The following is a 12,201-nucleotide window of genomic DNA, read 5'->3' as shown; positions in this document are numbered from 1 at the left end:
TTCATCGGTTATTTGTACCCTCTTCACATTTTGTAAATAATTTCTCACTTCATTAATTCTTTACCAGGTTCAGTTTGCAACAATGAATCTCAATTTATATGCGGCGTGACCGGCTTGTGTATATCCTCCTACCTGGTCTGCGATGGTGTCCGCCATTGCCCAGGAGGCGAAGACGAAGATTCCAGCGCCTGCTCCCATCGACGCGATTCTCCACTCTTAGAAATGCTGAGGAGATTTGCGGCGAGAAACCAGGAGTTACTGGGACTGGACCAGCCGGATGGCGTGACTAAACCTTCGGTCATAAGTAAGTTATTACTTACAGGTTAAATGAAATCACTCAACAAGAAAACTCTAAAAATGCAAAATTGCAATTTCCGAACATATAACGTATGTGTAAAGTTAAAAATTTTAAACTTCCAGTGAAGATAACCGAAGGCGAACAGAAACAAAACGCGTTCATGGAGTTCGCAGCTGCGTTGAAGCCATACGGTCCTTGGAGCTACCTCGTGGTGGGAATGCTGGTCTGCGCAACCATACTCATGTTCTGTCTGGCTTGGGGTGAGTTTTCCCTGATTTACTTTAGCACACAAGAAACTCCGTCTCGGCCATTCGCTTATAAATCATCCTATCCTCAAACAGAAATATTTCGTACTGCATGTATTGTGAGTAAGCCATTGTAATGTCAGGACGTAACTTTGATGTCATAGATAGCAACTTTACCATTCATACGGTTTGCTAATTCCTATTGTTTTAACTGTTACATGAACTAATTATGAAGCAGTTGAATGCGATAGTTGGTAGCAATTTTGATGGCGAACACTGTTAGTTGCATTTGACGATTACTATACCAATTAGAAATTGTGGCTTTACATATAGGGTTATGCAAGCTATTTCGCTTCCTAGTAACCCAGTATTACTAGTGTCTGAACCACCTTTTTATTAAATCAAATCCAATGTAACCTGTGGCTCTGTTTATCAATTTTTCAAAATCACGATTCAAATTTAGCAAAATTCTTATTGATATTTTTTCTATTTCAGAATGCTGCTGTAAACGATCCAAGCCATCAGACACGCCGATAATACCTGCGTCTTGTATTGATCTCTCCCCTACCGTCACAGTTACCGCTGCTTCGCAACAACTCTTCGATACATCGATACCTCCTTCGCCCCCGGAGTATGAACCTCCACCGTCCTACTCCTCTCTTTTCCCCAGAGCTTACAAATCCTCCCCCTCCCCTGTCCCCCACTGCTCCCATCAGGAGCCTCCAGACTGATAGATTAATCAATAGTCGATTACAAAATGGGTGTTGCGAACTATAGCCAAATCATAGAGAACTGTAAATTTAGCATAAGTTTATGTAGTCTGTAAATGTAATTTGAGAAAACCAAGTAAAACCAATACACGAACGTGTGCCTTCATCTATGGGAGAACTTTAATTGGTACAAGCCTTTTGACTTTCCTCTAGAGACAATTTCACGAGATAAAAATGTATTTAAGTCCTGACCTTTCTCGACGAGTTCCATTAAACTTAACCAATGGTACATATTAACCGCGTCACACGAGTAGGAGCCAAATTTTTAGATTAGTGGCCAAATATATTCATGTATCTTCAATAATGTCCATTATAATAATGAAAACCCAAACATTGCCAAATGTTTATGTACTATACATTAATAAGGTATGTAATACAAATGTAACTTTTAAATTACTCGCTATTCTGTATAAAAATGCAAACTTTCAATTTTTTTACGCAAAGAATGTTAAAATAAGTGTATATTTCTTAAAAATATATATATATTTCAATAAAATCTCATAATACATAATAAGATTGTACTAGCGTATGTAAATATTTATTATCTGTGACAATTTTGACACGAAAAAAAACGTTGACATAATAATTGAAATTTGATATTTCATCAGTGACAGTGACAGCCACCGTACGATATCAATTATCGTACAATTACAATCACTGGATATCAAGAATATCAACTCGCAATTGTACAATTGCATAGTAATAAATATAGTACATTTCATAGACATTTCATACCGGATACGTAAAAACTACTTTTCACACCAGGACGCACTCGATCTAGTAAATTCATTAAATATAAAAGTATAAAAAAACACTTTAAATACCCCCCCATGATTCCAAGCCATGTTTGAGATTCCTAACACTGACATTAAGGTATATATTTGTAAATATTTTTTCTTACATGAGATAGATACATTTTAGAGATAACACCTAATTTCCATAAAAAAAGGTTTTAGTTATTTATTGTATATATTGTGTGAACGGCCATAGCTTAAGTACAATGTTTGTTTACTATATTTGGGACCAAGATTATTTTTTATATAGAGCAGTATTTTTTTAATTAATGTTCCTTACAGAAAATGTAATGCTAGCTTCTTAATTTAGTATAGTGTGCACCACTTTGTATAGTTATAGAAAGCAAATTAACAGTTATGCTATGCACCTAATAAATAATATGTCAGTGTTGTTCTTCAGCCTCAATAAATATCATAAATCCAAAGTAATTCCAAATTCAATCTTGAAACAATAATTGTTAACAATTCATTATAAAATAATTGTTTTGCAACTTTTATAAATACAATTAAAAGATACAACAGTAATAGTTATTTCAAGATTTAGTATATAGCTATCTGTTTTGCTATCAGTACATAAAAATGTCAATTTGACTATAATGCCTGTACCTCAAAATTAAAGTTTCGTCTTTAAAGACAAATATTAGTATGAATATGCTTTTAACTGATGTTACCTCTTTACAGAGATATTTGACTGCATTTTACAGTAAATAATTAAATTATATCTAATATATTTTTAAACAAATGATTTTAAATTGTAAAGTTTAAGTCATATACAACATTATAATTTAAAAAAAATGTTTTTATCTTCACCTCACTTTTTATTTATATATAAATATTCTTTACATATTGGTTTTTAAATGGCATATCTAGAAATAAGGCTTAGTCTACATTTTAAAAATCTTATATGATTAAACTAGTCTTATTAGAATCTGTTTTATTTTCTAGGTAATGATTTTAATATTCCAGCACTAGGATATTGGGAAACAATTATTATTATTATTATTAAGTATCTTATCATTTGTAAAAAATATTCAGAACCTAAATAATGTGTACCTAAGCATTATAAAGTAAAAGTGATATATATTGTAAGTGAACTATATGATAAATGCATATTTATTTTTAAAATCTTTGTTTTATTGTTATTGTCTATGACAACTATCTATTACTTCTTTAAAATAGTTAATCTGTATGCATACAACAACAACATAACTTACGGAATTCATAAAACTAAATAATGAAATAAAAATAATAATACTTTTTTCTCTGCATTGCAATATGACATGTTTTTTTGGTATTTTTTGTGTGGTGCAATCAAAAGACCAAAGATCTCATGTCAAACGCCTCCTGGAGTATTATTTTGCTGGTGATTTAAACGCTAAGCGGCGATGGTATTTTTTTATTGGGGATAAAACATAACACAGAAACTCCCAATTATATTCTTAACACACTTATAACAAAAAGTGGGATGGCTACTTCTATTTTCTTTTTTGCCAACAAAAAGTAATTAAAAAACGGAACAAACTACCATTCTTAGTAATTTATCAATCAGTTAACGTTACATTCATGTTTTCTTTTAAAATAAATGTTATTTTTCTAAATAAGATAAATATAATATGTTACATAGAACTTTCTGTGAATACTTAATTCACAAATATGCTTGCAGCTTGAATGCTTTAGAGATAAACAATATCAGTATACACAATTGAAAAGTGACCTAGACAATTTTCACTCCTAATAAATAGTTTTAATAACCTAAATCTAATCAAGTGTAGAATTGAGGACTGAGAACAGAGCTGCCAATCAAGTTTATATTAGGCGACTGCGATCCAATTATAAAATATGTTGTACACACATTGGATACACAAGGTGACTAAATTATACATATCTTGTATCTAATTATACGACCTGGCAGACCTGAAGGAGAAGTATATTTGTACATAAAAAAGTGTTCCTCAAAATCTATGAAATTTAGATAAAGCTGCTGCGGTTTTAGAGGCTAATTTTATGGAACGTGCTAATACTCAGAGGACTAAAACGGAATTAGATAGAAAATATTAAATATTTATCATGAAAAGGTGGTTCAAATTATTCTGTTAATCTATTTTATAAATCTCAATTAATAATAAATTAATATTTTTTAATTAATAAATACCCTTTACATACAGTAGCGCCATTATAGAAATTTATGAAAGCCGAATGTGATACATTTCGTTAAGGAAACTGGAGACACTTTTTCGGGTGAAAACCCATATGAGATACTTCTCCTTACCTCGACACTCCATACTGTTAATTTTTGTACCGTTACGACTGAAGAGACTGTGCTGTAAACAGCCACACCTTTGCTTGGACTCTTACAAAAAAAAGTTTGCTTTCAACGTCAAAATCAAAATATTGTTCATGTTCATTAACGTCATAACATTGATCTATTTTAGAAATTATAATTAAGGTTTCCGATTGTAAATAAAACAATTAACTAATGTAGTACCTATCTGCAGTTACATTTTATTTTTCATGAATATTTTACTCACTGATCATCAATAACTATGAAAACATGAATAGCAATAAAACAGTTTGTCGTGTGTGTTTAAAATCAGAACAAAACAAATACATATCATTGTATGAAAAATACAAACATTACTTGGTATTTGAATACATAAACGCTATAACTTCCATTGAAATCAAAAACCGAGATGGTCTTCCCGATAAAATATGTGAATCTTGTTTTGAACAACTACAAACTGCAATAAGTTTTAAAGAAAAATGTGAATCGTCTAATATTGAATTACAAAACTATAATTTAAAAGACGAGATACTTAATAACAGCGGTGACATCATAAAAATAAAGAAAGAGGAATGTAAAGAAAATGAAGTCAAATTGGAAAAGGTTAATAGTGAGGAATATTTTAATTATGATGATTTAAGTGAAGACAGTGCCGATAAACCACTCACAATTATTTTAGAGACTTATAATGTACCCAAAATTAAATCTATAGATCAGAACTTCGAATGTGACGACTGTGGAGACATATTTAGATCCAAATGCAAGTTAAGAGTTCACTGGAAAAAGGTACATATGCCTGAAAGCTTAATATGTGAAAATTGTAAAAGAACATTTAAGAGTTATAAAGCCCTTCGTGTGCATAAGAAAAAAAAGACAAAAAGCTGCGTAGTTGCTACTGATAGCAATGTATCTATAGAGGGAATAGGTAAAACAAGAGTATTTGTTTGTAAAGAATGTAATTACAAGACATCGAGAATCAAAGATATGTCATCACATCTAGTCACACATAGTGGCGAGAGACCGTTTCAGTGTAATCTTTGTCCGAATACATACACCCAATACAGTTCTCTTCAAGGGCACAAAGAAGGTGCACACCAGGATTATTTAGTTGAAATAACATGTCATTTTTGTGGTAAGTATGTAAGGGGACGTAGAAATGTATACAGACATCTCAAAAGTCACACGGAACAAAAGGTTTCATGTACGATATGTAAGAAAGTTATGAATAAAATGAGTTATCACACTCATATGAAAAGACATAGCGGTATTAAGTCATACACATGTGAGAAGTGTGCTTCTACATTTTACACCAGTGCTGAGTTGTGCAATCATAAAAGGTGGGTCCATAACAAGAAAGAAAATTTCTTCAAATGTGACTTATGCGACTATAAATGTGCCAAGGCATATAATGTCAAACAACATCAAAGTAAACATACAGACAAAAACTTTCCTTGTACATTTTGTGGTCGATTTTATCTCAGTGCTGATAAACTAGCGTCTCATGAAAGATCACATTACGATGAAAAGAAATACTCATGTCCGCAGTGTCATCTGAAGTTCTATAATCGAGATTCGGTCAGGAAGCATATGAAGCTGAAGCATTCATTGACTATTATCACAGAACAAAAGCCAGCCACTGTTGAAGTTAAGAAAGAGAATGAGATCGTTCCACAGACTCAAAATGATGATCTAATCATTGAGATTGATGCAAAACCTTTTGATTAATATCACTAGCAATAAAAATAATATTATTCAATTCTAGTCATGAACTTGGAGAAATATTAAATTTAAAACTCAAGTGCGTATTTTATTAATGTTTATAAAAAAGACAGAAAGAAGGTATTACTAGAAATATTTCCAATTATGGTTTGCAGTATTAGATACTATAACATAAGAAATTTTATTCAAACACATTCAAATAATTTGTATTATTCAAGTATTTCATTGTTACTAATTTTTTATATCATATTTTTTATTAAACTAAATATATTTTTATTAAGTATAAAATACTTCTTTCTTCCATGAAAAATGATAATAATATTTTTTTTACAAAAGATTAGACTATGAGACAACATTTAAGATTATATAATTGTCATATAGTTTGTCTATGCTGTAAAGTCTTGTGCCACATCCATGGAAATAAAAAAAGTTATTTTTCCCTTGGTCTAGGGGACAGCATGAAAAATTATTTCACTACAAGTGATTTAATTATATTCAATAAATTGTCACTATTTGATTTGTGTAACAAAAAATTGGTCATGTAGATAATTTATATTATATATAAAAATAATATGTGGTAAAAAAAAAATTAAGATCCAAATTAAGTGTTTCTATGTGTAATGTTTGAAGGAATAGTTTTTGACGGAAAAAGGTACTGAATAACACAAGCTTTTATATTATATTATAAAAAAAAAAAAACCATTTCTGGTTCAAATGATCTCAAAAAAAAAATATATAATTCCATAGCCGACACTCAATATTAACTGACCTTACTAGATCAACCAATCAACATAATAATGACAATTTTATATTACGTATTTACCTATGCTATATTAATTATATAATTAATGATTGTAATTATATAATCAGTAAGATATTTGTGCGAAAAATATTACTACAAAGGACATACAATGTGTATATAATTTATAGGTAGGTGAATGTTGCCATTATTGAAAATTCCATAGTAAATAATAAATATTTTATTTAATGTAAAAGTAAAAATATTTTAAAGAAAAAATCTGTTTTATTTTGTCATTTAACTATGCCTTTAAAAATAATCGAATCTTTTCTAAATAGTATTGGGTCACTACTAAAAATTAAGTACATAAACAAGTATACATACATACATAGGTATATATTTGTACTTGTAGCGAGCGGGAGTATTACACCAAAGCAAGCATGACCTTAAGAGGGTCAGGGCAAAAGTTTAAAAAAACCAGTAGACTGTTTATATTATTTGTTTCGATGATACATTAAATGTCTCATGCCACGTGGCGACCTAGCACATTGCCAGATCGAGACACTGCTGTTTTTCTACAAATCAATTTATACGATTCGCCAACAAAAACACTTAACTTTATCTGGTCATATTATATGTACATTTATATCAGGTTTATTTTTCATAATCGTACTTCAGAGCAAGCCTGTGCACTGCACGGACCTAATGTTGTCTATGCAAGGCTCTTTAACAGCTTTAGAAAACAGTTCGTGCTCCTCCTCAATGTACAAAATTTTGCAGAGTATACTTTTATTTGGCTGAATACGAATATTATTCAAAAAGCCAGTCGCATATGCCGCGGAACCAACTACGATAATCAACGCATGCTCGACGGAATCTAAACGTCACAGAAGTTCAAAAAATATATTGAGGATACATAATGATGATTTTTCCTTCTTAATTATAGAGTAATCCAAACTAAAACGGCCAAACCTGTATTACAATATATTTGAAATAAAAAAATACTTCGACGAAAAAGATACGAGTTACTTATATCATTATTAATTATAACGAATGGTGTAAAAACGTGTTTTGCATCCGCTTCTAAACACGGACGATATGCAGCACTAATCTAATTCTAAATACATTTTTATTTTAATATTAGTACAATTGACTTCGAGTTCGTCGGCTTCTGAACTGAGCTATTATATATTTTAATAAGATAAATAAACACTACCTATAATCTTTAAATTCATACGTTTTCATTTTAATAAGGAGATAAAGAAAAGTACCAATTATATCATACCTTTTGCTTTTTTTCTCTTTATCTCTGGAAAAACGCCTTACCTACGCGTTTATCTCTCATGAAGTGAGAGACACGTGGCTCCTGCCGGTGCCCAGGACGTTTAGTGCGCCCTTGTACACCGGAATACCCACTAATAAACCGGCGGTACGCTCTTCGTCTCTTCATGGGATCGCTTTCGCATACTACGCCAAATTGTAACAATCCCAGTTCATTTTAATACAGCACATATTGTTATGTACTAATTTAATTTAAATATCACAAAAAAACGACTTTTTAACTAAGAACATTTTAAAAATATTTCTTTATGTATTTTTTTATTAATTAAGAAACTATTTTGAGATTTTCGTTCATTATGACTAATAGAGAGCAATCTATCTTTGTGAGTAATAGTTTGTGCGACGGTTAGGTATATAGTTAGGTATATAAAATAGATAAATCGTCCCTCCCGAGAGTATGCTCTGGGAACACTGCTTAAATGAAAAAGACTAAATTGTATTATCTTTTCTAACATTTCTTATATTATATGGGTAATATTTCTCTTATTGTGACACTTGAGAAGCCAAGGGAGTCACTAGCCGCTACGATATGGCTTTACACAATAAATAACGATCCAAGAATCTACCTATCTAATATTTTGTCGAAACGAATGGTATTCCAATGTCGAATAATGATGATTGCTAATTGTAACTGATAATAAAACAGCCTTAAGCAATAATCTTAACTTAAATTCTAACAAAATCAATACGGTACTACGATTACAATCCTGGCGTGTTCCGGTTGGAAGGAAGGAATTTCAGACACAAGGGACATAAGATCCCCTAATTGATGGGGCTATGAGGAGTGGTTTATTCTCCTTGCAGTTTCAATGTTTGTTTCTGCATCGCTGTAATAAAATAAAACAAATTATTGACTGTATCGATTTACTCGTAGGTTTCTTTGAGATTTGCCATTATCACCTAGATTATATAAGCAATGCTTATCAGCCAATCTAATTGGGTAATTAAGATTCGTATGTAAATCCAACACGACTACGTAAAATAATTTTAATTTAGAAATATACTTTGAAATGTTATAGCATTAATAAACTCTGTTTTGGTTACAAGTCCGATGGGATCTCCGACAATTTTTATTGATCGCAGTAATTACGTCCTATGCACTAAGCGTGTTTGAATTATTGAGGTGTTTGGGAATTTCAATAAAGGCACGAGGAATTCAATAGACAAAGGGAAACAATACAGTTTGGCTTAAATGTAAGTCTAAATATTATAATATTGGCTTTTTAGCAGCATATAATTTGTGAGATTTGAGATTTGTATTTAGTAAAATAGGAATACTTATCAAAGTCCCTTTAATTAATTTTCGAGGTTATATCTTGTTAAGAAAAGGAAAAAATAAGATATCTTAGTCAGTAGAAATTCTGATTAAAGGTAAAGGCTTTGTTTAGCAGACACTTTATGGTCTATTATACCTATGTATGCAGACCCGTCAGCACTGACCTTTATTCTAATAGAAAATCTCGGTTGCCTCTCAGAGGACTAAAAGTTATATTTCATTTGAAATAACGTAACTTAAATATAATATATAAATAAAAAATCATATTTTATTTAAAGTAACGGTATAATTATTTGAAAATAATTTAAATATTTGGAATGCCAAATAATATGTATGCCTCATAGTTTCTCCGTTTAAAAAGAAACCTTAACATCAGTCTATAACACAGCACAGATTTTTTACCTTTTACTGTATGCAGGACAGAGTATATCGTGATACTACAGACTACCCATAGAAAACCAGTGAACACTACGTCAATGTCTTAGCTGGCCTTATGCCTCTTACAGGCTTCGGGGAGTGGAATAGAGGAATCTATTGTGGTCGTAAAAGGTCCTTATAACGCCGTTTCGAAGTCTTTGGCGAAATGAGTAAGCGGAATTATCGTACCCCCGCTCACGTTGTGATGCTTCCTTTAGTGAGTGAACACGATGTTCAAAATAATTCTAATCAATATGATTTTAAAAATTGATTTTAAAAACTTAATTGAGAGACTGGTTGACAAACTGGAGCAAAATATACGAGTATAGTGATCTTTTGTAAAGCACACGCGGACGCAAACGCACGCGCGCGCGCGAATTCACATACACGAGTTGTTGGATAACAATCTAAAATGGCAATCCATAAAAGAGATGTTGACAATCTGGTCGAATAGCATCCAGACCAGCCGAGGAATCTAAAATCCTTCGAATCCATTGATGACATGGCAATTTAAAAAAAAAATAAGTAAGCACGTTAATATAACATTATAAGTAAGGTAACAACAGCACGGATAGCACATCTGTGAAGATACAATAATCAAATGTCTAATGTATAAGCTGTTCGTTTTCGTGGCTTCACTGAATCAATTTTGATGATATTTGGTACGAAGCAAGCTTGAAACCCAAGGACGGATATAGAGCAAAGAGGATATTTTTTCCCATTTTAAAAGGTAATGTTGGGAATGAAGGTTTCTAAAAAAGTTCGTCATAAATTGAATTACAAGCGGACGAAACCGTGGAATCAAAAATTTGCCGTATTTTTTTTGTAATTTAATTCATCAAATTCTGAATTCAGACCAATTTGACTACAAACGATACTCATATGCTACTTTTATTTATTTAACCAGACAAAGAAATTTAGGTCGACAATAATAACTTGAGTTCAAGGTTCCGTTTCAGCACCAGCTGTTTCGGTCAGGTGAAGTGTCGATTGTGACCTCATTCGCTAAAAAATACTTTTATAGGCAATGAATTTATATCCACGTCTGTTAACTTTGGTAACAAAAGAAACGAACACAGTAGTAATTTAATTAGAGTAGGTGTATATGTTTTAATGTATCCATCCTTTGAGAATTCTTTGATTCTCTTTTACAAGTGGTTTTGTTATGCAATGCGTGTAAAGTGAAGGAGATTATTAAAAAAAAAAAAGTTTTGGTCTGTGTATCCATAATAACGGTATTTCGAACTTATGGATATCAGATTTATTTCTTTCAAACTACGCAGCTTAATTTAAAAAAATATATATGATAAACTATGAATTGTCTAATTGAGTTCTGAAATCGACAACTGCATAAACAATTTAATCGTCAAATCACATATAACACAATCCAGGTGTCATAGAACTCTGTAATACCCAACCCAACAGTTTTGATCCAGTAAATTTGGAGAACTTTGGCGAACAACCCGACAAGAAACCAATTTAAGGTTTCAGCTCTCCGTCCCGACTCTGTACGGGTAGAATTCAGGCAAAGTTATTAGCAGATGTTTATTTTATAAAATAAATCTATGTCTCACATTACAACTTCAGTAGTCTTGTTTGTACGTTGATAGTTGATCAGGACTAGTTGCCCATAGCGAATCGGTACGCGTCAGCTTTATATACACGCCCCCCAGGAGGTCCCTCACCTCTAAAAGTTGAAATTTCCAATAATCCTTACTTAGTGAGCGTCTAAGTCGCGAAAAGAATAACTTTGCTGCATTTCAAGTCAATCAGACCTATAGTGTAGATCTCGTGATTACCTTACAGCATTATGCTCTATTGGAAGGTACTCATGTACCAAGAAACAAAAATATATTGTATTCCTGTGTCCTGTATTAAAGATAGAGGGTGTGTGAGTTAATATTGTTTAATGATCTTCATAATGCTAAAGCAAATGTAAGCCCTTATCGTCTAACTTCCTATTTTATGGTTAAAAAAAATATGTGCAAGCGATTTCGTCTATTTAAAGTATTTTACAACAGACAACACCAAATATAATGGACAATATTTTATCTATTATACAATTAGATCTTTTTTTGTTATATTTAAGTTTTTTTTTTGTGTTAAAGCTGTTTTTATAACAGTTACAGAAGACGTAATTATTTCATATTATAAAAAAAGTCCTTCCAACGCAGTCTGTCTGTCAGTCTGAATGCGATAATCTCAAAAACCACCGTTGGGTGATCCGTTGGGATTTTCATACGTTTTTCACCAATGGATAGTAGATTCTTGAGGAAGATTTAGGTGTATAATACTAATGTTTCCTGTTAATTGGCTTAAAT

At 31.6% G+C, this 12,201-nt stretch overlaps 2 protein-coding genes across 2 annotated transcripts in view; both read left to right on the top strand.

Moving 5' to 3' along the window:
• LOC113404441 (uncharacterized) overlaps positions 1 to 2,890 on the top strand; it is a 47,207-nt gene extending 44,317 nt beyond the window's left edge. The window contains exons 5-7 of the mRNA XM_026645324.2: positions 68 to 304; positions 421 to 558; positions 1,039 to 2,890. Of these exons, the coding sequence (XP_026501109.1) occupies positions 68 to 304; positions 421 to 558; positions 1,039 to 1,274 (611 nt within the window). The 3' untranslated portion in view covers positions 1,275 to 2,890. The remainder of the gene's footprint in view (positions 1 to 67; positions 305 to 420; positions 559 to 1,038) is intronic.
• Positions 2,891 to 4,483: 1,593 nt separating this feature from the next.
• LOC113404473 (zinc finger protein 678-like) lies at positions 4,484 to 6,385 on the top strand. The gene has a single exon (XM_026645374.2). It carries the CDS (start codon positions 4,659 to 4,661, stop codon positions 6,111 to 6,113), a length of 1,455 nt encoding a protein of 484 aa, XP_026501159.2. The 5' UTR covers positions 4,484 to 4,658; the 3' UTR covers positions 6,114 to 6,385.
• The last annotated feature ends 5,816 nt before the right edge of the window (positions 6,386 to 12,201 follow it).

Source organism: Vanessa tameamea, chromosome 5, assembly GCF_037043105.1.
Source record: "Vanessa tameamea isolate UH-Manoa-2023 chromosome 5, ilVanTame1 primary haplotype, whole genome shotgun sequence".
Classification (NCBI taxonomy): domain Eukaryota; kingdom Metazoa; phylum Arthropoda; class Insecta; order Lepidoptera; family Nymphalidae; genus Vanessa; species Vanessa tameamea.
This window is presented reverse-complemented; position numbering and strand designations above follow the sequence as displayed.